The sequence below is a fragment of the Oncorhynchus tshawytscha genome, linkage group LG24 (genome assembly GCF_018296145.1).
Source record: "Oncorhynchus tshawytscha isolate Ot180627B linkage group LG24, Otsh_v2.0, whole genome shotgun sequence".
NCBI lineage: Eukaryota > Metazoa > Chordata > Actinopteri > Salmoniformes > Salmonidae > Oncorhynchus > Oncorhynchus tshawytscha.
Window position 1 is genome coordinate 28603583 of NC_056452.1, and position 14334 is coordinate 28617916.

Below are 14334 nucleotides of genomic sequence, written 5' to 3' on the forward strand. Positions count from 1 at the left end.
AATATTACAATGTACAGTATGTGTTTGTCTGTATCTGTTACGGTTTTCTTCCGTCGAAGGAGAGTCGGACCAAAATGCAGCGTGGTTAATAATATACATCTTTAATGAAGATGAAAACGAACAATACAAAACAACAAACGGAACGTGAAAACCTATACAGCCTATCTGGTGACAACTAACACAAAGACAGGAACAATCACCCACGAAACACTCAAAGAATATGGCTGCCTAAATATGGTTCCCAATCAGAGACAACGAGAATCACCTGCCTCTGATTGAGAACCGCCTCAGGCAACCATAGACTTTGCTAGAACACCCCACTAAGCCACAATCCCAAAACCTACAAAAAAAAAACATACATAAACACAACACAAAATAAACCCATGTCACACCCTGGCCTGACCAAATAAATATAGAAAACACAAAATACTAAGACCAGGGCGTGACAGTATCTTTGTGTGTTTCTCTTCACAGTCCCTGTTGTTCCATAAAGGTGCATTTTTATCTCCTTTTTAAGTCTGATTTTACTGCTGGCATCAGTTACTTGATGTGGAATAGAGTTCCATGTAGTCATGGCTCTATGGAGTACTGTGGAATAGAGTTCCATGTAGTCATGGCTCTATGTAGTACTGTGGAATAGAGTTCCATGTAGTCATGGCTCTATGTAGTACTGTGGAATAGAGTTCCATGTAGTCATGGCTCTATGTAGTACTGTGGAATAGATTTCCATGTAGTCATGGCTCTATGTAGTACTGTGGAATAGAGTTCCATGTAGTCATGGCTCTATGTAGTACTGTGGAATAGAGTTCCATGTAGTCATGGCTCTATGTAGTACTGTGGAATAGAGTTCCATGTAGTCAGGGCTCTATGTAGTACTGTGGAATAGAGTTCCATGTAGTCATGGCTCTATGTAGTACTGTGGAATAGAGTTCCATGTAGTCAGTGCTCTATGTAGTACTGTGGAATACAGTTCCATGTAGTCATGGCTCTATGTAGTACTGTGGAATAGAGTTCCATGTAGTCATGGCTCTATGTAGTACTGTGGAATAGAGTTCCATGTAGTCAGGGCTCTATGTAGTACTGTGGAATAGAGTTCCATGTAGTCAGGGCTCTATGTAGTACTGTGGAATAGAGTTCCATGTAGTCATGGCTCTATGTAGTACTGTGGAATAGAGTTCCATGTAGTCAGGGCTCTATGTAGTACTGTGGAATAGAGTTCCATGTAGTCGTGGCTGTATGTAGTACTGTGGAATAGAGTTCCATGTAGTCATGGCTCTATGTAGTACTGTGGAATAGAGTTCCATGTAGTCAGGGCTCTATGTAGTACTGTGGAATAGAGTTCCATGTAGTCAGGGCTCTATGTAGTACTGTGGAATAGAGTTCCATGTAGTCATGGCTCTATGTATTACTGTGGAATAGAGTTCCATGTAGTCATGGCTCTATGTATTACTGTGGAATAGAGTTCCATGTAGTCAGGGCTCTATGTAGTACTGTGGAACAGAGTTCCATGTAGTCATGGCTCTATGTAGTACTGTGGAATAGAGTTCCATGTAGTCATGGCTCTATGTAGTACTGTGGAATAGAGTTCCATGTAGTCAGGGCTCTATGTAGTACTGTGGAATAGAGTTCCATGTAGTCATGGCTCTATGTAGTACTGTGGAATGGAGTTCCATGTAGTCATGGCTCTATGTAGTACTGTGGAATAGAGTTCCATGTAGTCAGGGCTCTATGTAGTACTGTGGAATAGAGTTCCATGTAGTCATGGCTCTATGTAGTACTGTGGAATAGAGTTCCATGTAGTCATGGCTCTATGTAGTACTGTGGAATAGAGTTCCATGTAGTCAGGGCTCTATGTAGTACTGTGGAATAGAGTTCCATGTAGTCGGGCTCTATGTAGTACTGTGGAATAGAGTTCCATGTAGTCATGGCTCTATGTAGTACTGTGGAATAGAGTTCCATGTAGTCAGGGCTCTATGTAGTACTGTGGAATAGAGTTCCATGTAGTCATGGCTCTATGTAGTACTGTGGAATAGAGTTCCATGTAGTCGTGGCTCTATGTAGTACTGTGGAATAGAGTTCCATGTAGTCATGGCTCTATGTAGTACTGTGGAATAGAGTTCCATGTAGTCAGGGCTCTATGTAGTACTGTGGAATAGAGTTCCATGTAGTCATGGCTCTATGTAGTACTGTGGAATGGAGTTCCATGTAGTCAGGGCTCTATGTAGTACTGTGGAATAGAGTTCCATGTAGTCATGGCTCTATGTAGTACTGTGGAATGGAGTTCCATGTAGTCAGGGCTCTATGTAGTACTGTGGAATAGAGTTCCATGTAGTCATGGCTCTATGTAGTACTGTGGAATAGAGTTCCATGTAGTCATGGCTCTATGTAGTACTGTGGAATGGAGTTCCATGTAGTCATGGCTCTATGTAGTACTGTGGAATAGAGTTCCATGTAGTCAGGGCTCTATGTAGTACTGTGGAATAGAGTTCCATGTAGTCGTGGCTCTATGTAGTACTGTGGAATAGAGTTCCATGTAGTCATGGCTCTATGTAGTACTGTCCTGCTCCCATAGTCTGTTCTGGTTCTTGGGGACTGTGAAGAGACCTCTGGTGGCATGTCTTGTGGGGTATGAATGGGTGTCTGAGCTGTGTGTTAGTAGTTTAAACAGACCTCTGGTGGCATGTCTTGTGGGGTATGAATGGGTGTCTGAGCTGTGTGTTAGTAGTTTAAACAGACCTCTGGTGGCATGTCTTGTGGGGTATGGATGGGTGTCTGAGCTGTGTGTTAGTAGTTTAAACAGACCTCTGGTGGCATGTCTTGTGGGGTATGGATGGGTGTCTGAGCTGTGTGTTAGTAGTTTAAACAGACCTCTGGTGGCATGTCTTGTGGGGTATGGATGGGTGTCTGAGCTGTGTGTTAGTAGTTTAAACAGACCTCTGGTGGCATGTCTTGTGGGGTATGAATGGGTGTCTGAGCTGTGTGCTAGTAGTTTAAACAGACCTCTGGTGGCATGTCTTGTGGGGTATGTGGATGGGTGTCTGAGCTGTGTGTTAGTAGTTTAAACAGACCTCTGGTGGCATGTCTTGTGGGGTATGGATGGGTGTCTGAGCTGTGTGTTAGTAGTTTAAACAGACCTCTGGTGGCATGTCTTGTGGGGTATGGATGGGTGTCTGAGCTGTGTGTTAGTAGTTTAAACAGACCTCTGGTGGCATGTCTTGTGGGGTATGAATGGGTGCCTGAGCTGTGTGTTAGTAGTTTAAACAGACCTCTGGTGGCATGTCTTGTGGGGTATGAATGGGTGCCTGAGCTGTGTGTTAGTAGTTTAAACAGACCTCTGGTGGGTGTCTGAGCTGTGTGCTAGCATTTTAAAACAGACAGTTCGGTGCATTCAGCTTGTCAACACTTCTTACAAATGAAGTCAATCTCTCTTCACTTTGAGCCATGAGAGATTGACATGCATGTCATTAATGTTAGCTCTCTGTGTACTTTTAAGTGCCAGCTGTTCTGCCCTGTTCTGCGACAACTGCAATTTTCCTAAATCCCTCTTTGTGGCACCTGACAACACAACTGAACAGTAGTCCAGGTGTGACAAAACTAGGGCTTTCTTTTATTACAATGAAGAGCTACTAATGAGATCCTATATTATTGCTATGAGTAGACCTACAGTCCATTAGACACTATGAGTAGACCTACAGTCCATTAGACACTATGAGTAGACCTACAGTCCATTAGACACTATGAGTAGACCTACAGGACACTATGAGTAGACCTACAGGACACTATGAGTAGACCTACAGGACACTATGAGTAGACCTACAGGACACTATGAGTAGACCTACAGTCCATTAGACACTATGTGTAGACCTACAGTCCATTAGACACTATGAGTAGACCTACAGGACACTATGAGTAGACCTACAGTCCATTAGACACTATGAGTAGACCTACAGTCCATTAGACACTATGAGTAGACACTATGAGTAGACACTATGAGTAGACACTATGAGTAGACCTACAGTCCAGTAGACACTATGAGTAGACACTATGAGTAGACACTATGAGTAGACACTATGAGTAGACCTACAGTCCAGTAGACACTATGAGTAGACCTACAGTCCATTAGACACTATGAGTAGACCTAAAGTCCATTAGATACTATGAGTAGACCTACAGGACACTATGAGTAGACCTACAGGACACTATGAGTAGACCTACAGGACACTATGAGTAGACCTACAGGACACTATGAGTAGACCTACAGGACACTATGAGTAGACCTACAGGACACTATGAGTAGACCTACAGGACACTATGAGTAGACCTACAGGACACTATGAGTAGACCTACAGGACACTATGAGTAGACCTACAGTCCATAAGACACTATGAGTAGACCTACAGACACATTACAGACACTGATGAGACCTAGACACTATGAGACCTACAGGACACTATGAGTAGAACTACAGGACACTATGAGTAGACCTACAGTCCATGACACTAGTAGACCTACAGTCCATAAGACACTATGAGTAGACCTACAGTCCATTAGACACTATGAGTAGACCTACAGGACACTATGAGTAGACCTACAGTCCATTAGACACTATGAGTAGACCTACAGTCCATTAGACACTATGAGTAGACCTAGACACAGGACACTATGAGTAGACCTACAGGACACTATGAGTAGACCTACAGGACACTATGAGTATGAGTAGACCTATGAGTAGACCTACAGGACAGTCCATTAGACACTATGAGTAGACCTACAGTCCATTAGACACTATGAGTAGACCTACAGTCCATTAGACACTATGTAGACCTACAGACCTACAGTCCATTAGACACTAGACCTACAGGACACTATGAGTAGACCTACAGGACACAGTACAGGACACATTAGACACTATGAGTAGACCTACAGTCCATTAGACACTATGAGTAGACCTACAGTCCATTAGACACTATGAGTAGACCTACAGTCCATAAGACACTATGAGTAGACACTATGAGTAGACCTACAGGACACTATGAGTAGACACTATGAGTAGACCTACAGTCCATAAGACACTATGAGTAGACCTACAGGACACTATGAGTAGACCTACAGGTCCATTAGTCCAGACACTATGAGTAGACCTACAGTCCATTAGACACTATGAGTAGACCTACAGTCCATTAGACACTATGTAGTAGACCTACAGTCCATTAGACACTATGTGTAGACCTACAGTCCATTAGACACTATGAGTAGACCTACAGTCCATAAGACACTATGAGTAGACCTACAGGACACTATGAGTAGACCTAGTCCATTAGGACACTATAGAGTAGACCTACAGGACACTATGAGTAGACCTACAGTCCATTAGACACTATGAGTAGACCTACAGTCCATTAGACACTATGAGTAGACCTACAGTCCATTAGACACTATGAGTAGACCTACAGTCCATTAGACACTATGAGTAGACCTACAGTCCATTAGACACTATGAGTAGACCTACAGTCCATTAGACACTATGAGTAGACCTACAGTCCATTAGACACTATGAGTAGACCTACAGTCCATTAGACACTATGAGTAGACCTACAGTCCATTAGACACTATGAGTAGACCTACAGGACACTATGAGTAGACCTACATGACACTATGAGTAGACCTACATGACACTATGAGTAGACCTACATGACACTATGAGTAGACCTACAGGACACTATGAGTAGACCTACAGGACACTATGAGTAGACCTACAGTCCATTAGACACTATGAGTAGACCTACAGTCCATTAGAAACTATGAGTAGACCTACAGTCCATTAGACACTATGAGTAGACCTACAGTCCATTAGACACTATGAGTAGACCTACAGTCCATTAGACACTATGAGTAGACCTACAGGACACTATGAGTAGACCTACAGTCCATTAGACACTATAAGTAGACACTATGAGTAGACCTACAGGACACTATGAGTAGACCTACAGGACACTATGAGTAGACCTACAGTCCATTAGACACTATGAGTAGACCTACAGTCCATTAGACACTATGAGTAGACCTACAGTCCATTAGACACTATGAGTAGACCTACAGTCCATTAGACACTATGAGTAGACCTACAGGACACTATGAGTAGACCTACAGTCCATTAGACACTATAAGTAGACACTATGAGTAGACCTACAGGACACTATGAGTAGACCTACAGTCCATTAGACACTATGAGTAGACCTACAGTCCATTAGACACTATGACTAGACCTACAGTCCATTAGACACTATGAGTAGACCTACAGTCCATTAGACACTATGAGTAGACCTACAGTCCATTAGACACTATGAGTAGACACTTTGTAAAGCCATTTTTTAAGATGTCAAAGTCTCTGCGCATTAAGAGAGCACAGTATGCGTCACAAGAGGAAGTTAAGATCGGCTCAAAGACTTCTGGGTTGTGGATTTCCCTGGCTTGTAAAATTATACAGATTAGTGAACAGCACAACCCAGAGGCAATGAAGCCTTTCATCTCTTTTGGACCCAACAACAACCTCAAAACTGATTTAAGAAACCTTAGTCACGTATGATAACTTAGCGTGAATGTGTGCGTGTGTGTGTGTGTGTGTGTGTGTGTGTGTGTGTGTGTGTGTGTGCGTGTGTGTGTGTGTTCCCTACCAGCAGCATGGATGACCAGTCCTACTGTAGCTGTGATAGTGGTCCTGTTGGATGTTCCAGTACATTGATCTAGAATGACAACACAATCAACCAACTGTTAGCATCAGTTTTGTGGACATGCTGAATGCTAGCACAAAGACAAACGTTTGGAGAGGAGGTTTGGAGAGGATGTTTGAAGGGGAGGTTTGGAGGAGAGATTTGGAGGGGAGATTAGGATAGGAAGTCTGAAGAGGAGGTTTGGAGAGGAGGTTTGGAGGGGAGGTTTGAAGGGGAGGTTTGAAGGGGAAGTTTGCAGGGGAAGTTTGCAGGGGAAGTTGGCAGGGGAGATTAGGATAGGAAGTCTGAAGAGGTTTGGAGAGGAGGTTTGGAGAGGAGGTTTGGAGGAGAGGTTTGAAGGGGAGGTTAGGATAGGAAGTCTGAAGAGGTTTGGAGAGGAGGTTTGGAGAGGAGGTTTGGAGGGGAGGTTTGAAGGGGAGGTTTGAAGGGGAGGTTTGAAGGGGAAGTTTGCAGGGGAAGTTTGGAGGGGAGATTAGGATAGGAAGTCTGAAGAGGTTTGGAGAGGAGGTTTAGAGAGGAGAATTTGGAGAGATGGTTTGAAGAGATGGTTTGGAGAGGAAGTTTGGACAGGTTTGATAAGAAGGTTTGGTGAGGTCTGAAGATGTTTAGAGAGGTTTTGGTGGCGAGGTTTGGTGAGGTCTGAAGATGTTTAGAGAGGTTTTGGTGGCGAGGTTTGGTGAGGTCAGAAGATGTTTAGAGAGGTTTTGGTGGAGAGGTTTGGTGAGGTCTGAAGATGTTTAGAGAGGCTTTGGTGGAGAGGTCTGAAGATGTTTAGAGAGGTTTTGGTGGAGAGGTTTGGTGAGGTTTGAAGATGTTTAGAGTCCTAGGAGGTTTGGAGATGAGTGAAACAAGGAGAAGATGTGGAGAACGTATAGCCTGGTGCTTCCAGATCAGTCTCGCCAACTTGTATGGTCATTGTCATGCCAAACAATTACCATGCAACACAGCACAAACAGATCTGGGACCAGGTTAGAGAATAATGTTATACGAAGTAACTTGTCCTAAAAAAAAATGGGAGAACATTTTCCTATTTATTTAAGACAATTCCTGAGTGCAGACCTTCCTTATTTTCTATATAACGGATTACTTTTGGTCACCACAAACCTAAGAAAGTCTATAATTTCATGGCAGCAGGGTTTTCCTTTTCATATGATCTAACTGACCATGTACGGAACAAGCTGGAGATATGATGCTACAGTATATGAAGTAGTAACTCATTGGAGTAATGCGAAGTTGCCCCCAGACACTGATTTTGGATCAGTTTAGCATTTTCCCACTAATGGTTAAGGTATTATTGGGGAGAGGAAGCTGTACCTAGATCTGTGCATAGGGGAAATTTCACCCCCTGAGGAGGTTTTCAATGAGTCTAATGACACTAACCCAATTAACGCTAGGGAAGTTAGCATCTTCACAGTGTGTTTTCAATAGGACAGGCTAATGCTAATAGAGGGAGGGGCTAGGTCTTCACCCCGGAGCATAACTGACCATGTATGGAGCAGTAGCTACTGATCTGATCCACCAGGAACATGAGGATGAACCCTAGAACCAGGGAGACCCCGATGAAGAACCGTGCTGGGAGACCTTTAGAGGAGGGGCCCATCTCCTGGAGCTGACCTCCGACCCCACCGTCACTGTCATTCTTATTGGCTGGGGCCACAGAGCAGGAGACTGGGGAGAGAATACGGAGAGGAATGTTTTCTTAAAACACTGACTTTTATCAAACAGGTGCACTCATCCTCAACCCGAAAGCTTTTCCGCGGTGTATCTAGATTCTACAGTACCAATCCATAGATTCATTGTGTGAATAGCTTGGAAATGTTGTTGATGATGTAACAACAGTATATCTTCTTTCCCTGACTGCCCATGCTGAGCTATAACCAAGGAGCCTATGTAGAGATTTTACATCTGCTACACATGCTTGGCTAAATAGAGGCATAAATTAGGTCACCAAGGTGATTTTCATTTCAATGGCTGATTTATCCTGAAATGCCCTTCATTCGAGGCCCTTTCAGGGCTCGACATTAAAGCTTGTCCTCTTGTGCAGGACTAGTAAAAAAAAAAAAACAACATTAGGAACAAATACAAAACATTAGGAACACAGGCTCTTTCCATGACACAGACTGACCAGGTGAATCCAGGTGAAAGCTTTCATCCCTTATTGATGTCACTCTGTTAAATCCACTTCAATCAGTGTAGATGAAGGGGAGGAGACGGGTTAAAGAAGGAAGGGGCAACTCAATATTAGGAAGCTGTTCCTTAATGTTTTATACACTCCAGGTAGATTTCAATTGTCAAAGTGTAGGTGATATATTATATACATATTGGCTACAGCCTCATATCCAAACCAATACTGACATAAGAAGGGCTCCAGAAAATGTAGCCACATTTTATTGAGACTTTTAATAACATAAATATAGGCTAAAAAAAACAGTTATGTTTTTACAAATATAATGAAGGACGATCAACTTTAACGTCTAAAGGAGTGATTCTGTCGACATACTGGAGACACGGTTCGTTCAGATCAAATGGTCCCAAGATCAGAAAGAGAAGGACGGTGCCACATCACCCATCTTGAATCTGAATGGAGGCGCTCAGCATTTTGAAACTATTTAACCATCAACTTTATTGTTTAAACCCGTTTTTATATAATTTGATGAAGCATGCGTTACCTTGTTTCAAAGTAGCCAAGCCTAGTCAAACCTAGGCTAGTAAAACCTAGCCTAGCCTAACCAAGCCTAGCCTAACCAAGCCTAGCCAAGCCTAGTCAAACCTAGCCTAGCCAAACCTAGCCTAGCCAAGCCTAGTCAAACCTAGCCTAGTCAAACCTAGTCAAACCTAGCCTAGTCAAACCTAGTCAAACCTAGCCTAGTCAAACCTAGCCTAGTCAAACCTAGCCTAGTCAAACCTAGTCAAACCTAGCCTAGTCAAACCTAGCCTAGTCAAACCTAGTCAAACCTAGCCTAGCCAAGCCTAGTCAAACCTAGTCAAACCTAGCCTAGTCAAACCTAGTCAAACCTAGTCAACCTAGCCTAGTCAAACCTAGCCTAGTCAAACCTAGTCAAACCTAGCCTAGCCAAGCCTAGTCAAACCTAGTCAAACCTAGCCTAGTCAAACCTAGTCAAACCTAGTCAAACCTAGTCAAACCTAGCCTAGTCAAACCTAGTCAAACCTAGCCTAGTCAAACCTAGTCAAACCTAGCCTAGTCAAACCTAGTCAAACCTAGCCTAGTCAAACCAAGTCAAACCTAGCCTAGTCAAACCTAGTCAAACCTAGCCTAGTCAAACCTAGCCTAGTCAAACCTAGTCAAACCTAGCCTAGCCAAGCCTAGTCAAACCTAGTCAAACCTAGCCTAGTCAAACCTAGTCAAACCTAGCCAAGCCAAACCTAGTCAAACCTAGCCAAGCCAAGCCTAGTCAAACCTAGTCAAACCTAGCCAACCCAAGCCTAGTCAAACCAAGTCAAGCCAAGCCTAGTCAAACCTAGCCAAGCCTAGTCAAAACTAGCCAAGCCTAGTCAAAACTAGCCAAGCCTAGTCAAAACTAGCCAAGCCTAGCCAAAACTAGCCAAGCCTAGCCATGCCTAGTCAAACCTAGCAATGCCGAGCCAAGCCTAGTCTAGTCAAGCCTAGTCAAACCTAGCCAAGCCTAGTCAAAACTAACCAAACCTAGTCTAGTCAAGCCTAGTCAAAACTAACCAAACCTAGTCTAGTCAAGCCTAGTCAAACCTAGCCATAAAAATGTTGAGGGAATTATCATTTAACCACTTAATGACGTTGAAACCAGCATTTTAATCATGTTCTATTGGTTTTCAAATCAACTGTATTTTACTCATAATATAATGCGATGGCATTATATGTGATCACATAAACTTCACATTAGATCACATAAAAACATGTGCTTTAGGAACACTTCACATGTGAAATTCATGTTTTTGTTTCCTGTATGGACCATTCTAGTGGTTTCTATACAGTGTATCTGGCACATGAAGCCGCTGTCGTGTGTGTGTGTGTGTGTGTGTGTGTGTGTGTGTGTGTGTGTGTGTGTGTGTGTGTGTGTGTGTGTGTGTGTGTGTGTGTGTGTGTGTGTGTGTGTGGTGAAATTTGAGAAAGGTGTTTTCCAACTAATTGCATTTTGGAACATTGGCATGTAGACCTACAAATAGCCTTCATCCCTGTGCGCATTGTTTAGTTTATAATATGAAGAAATACATCCATCAACATATTAAGCTAAATGGTGTGATATGTTGCATCAGCCTCATAGCTTTTTTAAAACACTTTGTTCATGAATGGTTGTATGAATTTTGACTCGTCATACCAGAACTTTCCCCGAAGTCTGTTTTGAACAGTAGACATATATATATATATATTTTTATCAGCCGAGGGATGACGGGACGGAATTATTTTATAAAGAAATAAAAAAGTATCTGGTTTCACACCACAGCCAACTAACACCCCAGACACAGCCTCTGACTCACGTGTCCAGCCCTGTCTTTGCTTCGTAGGGCTTCGTTTGACGGCGAGGTGCTTGTAAAAAGGCATGAATTATAGAGCAGGGTGGGCTACTGAATGCTCTCCTTTACAATTTTTGATGTATTTTATTTAATCTTTATTTAACTAGGCAAGTCAGTTAAGAACATAATCTTATTTACATTGACGGCCTAGGAAACAGTGGGTTTAACTGCCTGTTCAGGGGCAGAACGACAGATTTTTTTACCTTGTCAGCTCAGGGATTTGATCTTGCAACCTTTCGGTCCAACGCTCTAACCACTAGGCTACCTGCCGCCCCAAAAGGTCCATAATGCATACAGTTGCACACATAATGAACAGTTGGCAAGATAACCCTTAGCAGGAGTATAGCTGCCTTCGAGGGACTATGCGCCCATACAAACTCAACAACAGGAATCTAGCCTACAGTGAGTTGTTGCTCCAGCTGTCGCTGATGTCTTGATAAGTTAGTACCCTGGGCTGTTACTCCCCGAAGCCCATTATGTCTGGTACCCCTCACCTCTCCAGGATTCTTCCAGTAGTTCCACCCCCTCTGGGAGGATGATAGCTAGAGCAGTACCACAGAGCAGGCCTGCCCCAAAAATACTGACAAACTGCAGCCTTTTCTGTTGGGAGAGAAAGGGACACACACACACACACACACACAATTTTACAAACACACTGACCAACTGTTGTTTGTTCTAGGAGGGAGAATTAATGCGTCAATATAATAACAGACTGTTATATTACGCATCAATATAACTTAAGTCATACATTCAAACCGGTTAGAGAATCCAGTCGGTAGCCTATTCATGACTTGCCATCTTGATGTAATAAATGTATCACTAGCCACTTTAAACAATGCCACTTTATATAATGTTTACATACCCTACATTACTCATCTCATATGTATATACTGTACTCTATATCATCTACTGCATCTTTATGTAATACATGTATCACTAGCCACTTTAAACTATGCCACTTTGTTTACATACCCTACATTACTCATCTCATATATATATACTGTACTCGATACCATCTACTGCATCTTGCCTATGCCGTTCTGTACCATCACTCATTCATATATTCTTATTCATTCCTTTACACTTGTGTGTATAAGGGAATTGTTGTGAAATTGTTAGGTTAGATTACTCGTTGGATATTACTGCACGGTCAGAACTAGAAGCACAAGCATTTGCTAACCATGTGTATGTGACAAATACATTTGATTTGATTATTTCATAGTTAAGATAACAAAATGTAGCAATCACAATATTTTGGAAGATACTGATACATTATATATATATATATTAATATTGAATGGGGGATGGATTGGCATCGGGGGAAGAGACCTCAGGAGGAAGTACAGTGGGAGCTAAAGGAGGAGAAACGGAAGGAGATATAATGTTGAGAATTCAATTACTTACCTCAGAAAGTTTGATCAAAAGTGGAATCAAACCTAATAGAAAACATCCCAAAAACATCACAATGGATATCAAAATAATCGCCATTGCCTCGTCCATGACGAAATAACTTAATGTAAGAGTTTAAGAATGTCCGATGTTTTTAAAAATTCTCTCTACAATTTAAAATACACCTTTTTTTCTGTACTACAAAGCAGTTAAAAAACTATTTTAAAATGCACTGTTGATCACGTCGCAGCGTTTTCTGTCATATTTTCAACAGCCCTCTTTAAAAACACACCTAACCGTAGAAAACCCGAACTGAATCAAACGCAGAACCTACCGTCAGCTCACCTGAACTTGACCGTGGCAGAGTGCGTCTCAATAGTCTCTAACTCTAGACTAGTTTCTTCTCCTCGTCTCCTCACCTTCACAAGTACTGATGTGTTAAATACAGGATGGGCGAAAACAACAACGCGTTGGGAGTATATGCTGCTTGGGAGTTGATATTTCCTATCTAGTTTTCCCGTTCACCTTAGCGCAGGAGACAAGGAAAGAGAGCACTAGGAGACAAGGAAAGAGAGCAAACCACCACTATAGATACACCCTGTCCCGCAAAGGCCGTCTTGTGGGAAAGTCTTGAGGTACCTTTGGATATTAATTTCTAAGATACCAATATCAACTTTGAACTGAATAAAACACATAATGACCAATGAAATCACATTTTAATTGTCACACGCTTCATTAACAACAGGTGTAGATTAACAGTGAAACGCTTACTTTACGGGCCTTTCCCGTAAAGTAAACTGAACTGATATATTGACGATTTTATGACATTACCCAATGACATTGACCCTAATCTCAAATTCACTATTGAATGTGACACGAAACGTCTTCATTACCTCGATATGTAAATTGAGAAATCAAATGGAACCCCGTTTACAACTCTGAACAGAAAATAAACGGACAGAAATACTCCGAGACATTAAAAAGAGGACTTCCACAAGAAGCCAGTTTTTCAGACTGCGCCGTATATACCACTCCACAGAGGACTAACTAGAAAAAGTAGCAGAGATGCGCAATAGATTTCCAAGAGGCTCCGCAATATGTGGATGGAGCTATTCATTCGGCACTAGGGAAAACACCGAGTTTAAAAAAAAACACACACAACATGTTCACCATCAAAAAATACTTTGAACTCGCGCAAAGTGGGAGATGATGTCAAGAAACACTGGCATGTAATCATCCGACCCAGTTTTACCAGCTGAATTTATGAACCCACCACGTAGGAGATGTCGCAATTTACGTGACAAATTGGTCCATGTCAACTGCCAGACACAAAAGATAAATGAGCCAGGCTCGTTAACGCCCTCTTCCGAATGGTAGCTGTAAATGCAGTCTGCGCACAGTGCAACAATATGATGAAGTGTGGATATTTCTGCCCCCCACATACAGGAAAAAGGTTCCAAAATAAACGACACCTCCACCCATGTTATCTACATGATTAAATGCCCATGTGGGCTGTGTTATGTAAGTAAAACTTCTCGTTCTCTCAAACAGAGAATTCGTGAACATCAAAGTCCAATCAGGAGAAACGACAGGGATAATCCAGTCGCAGTACACTTTAATGACCAAAAACATGACATTTCTAAACTTTAGATTTTGTGACGGAAGAGAAAGTCAAGATATCAGAAAGGTGATATAAATTAGCAAA

At 42.3% G+C, this 14334-nt stretch overlaps 1 protein-coding gene across 1 annotated transcript in view; it reads right to left on the minus strand.

Moving 5' to 3' along the window:
* LOC112247861 (zinc transporter ZIP9) overlaps positions 1 to 13840 on the minus strand; it is a 29585-nt gene extending 15745 nt beyond the window's left edge. The window contains exons 1-4 of the mRNA XM_042305630.1: positions 12645 to 13840; positions 11735 to 11840; positions 8217 to 8399; positions 6675 to 6743 (exon numbers count right to left, since the gene is read on the minus strand). Coding sequence (XP_042161564.1) covers positions 6675 to 6743; positions 8217 to 8399; positions 11735 to 11840; positions 12645 to 12740 — 454 coding nt within the window. The 5' untranslated portion in view covers positions 12741 to 13840. The remainder of the gene's footprint in view (positions 1 to 6674; positions 6744 to 8216; positions 8400 to 11734; positions 11841 to 12644) is intronic.
* Positions 13841 to 14334: the final 494 nt, after the last annotated feature.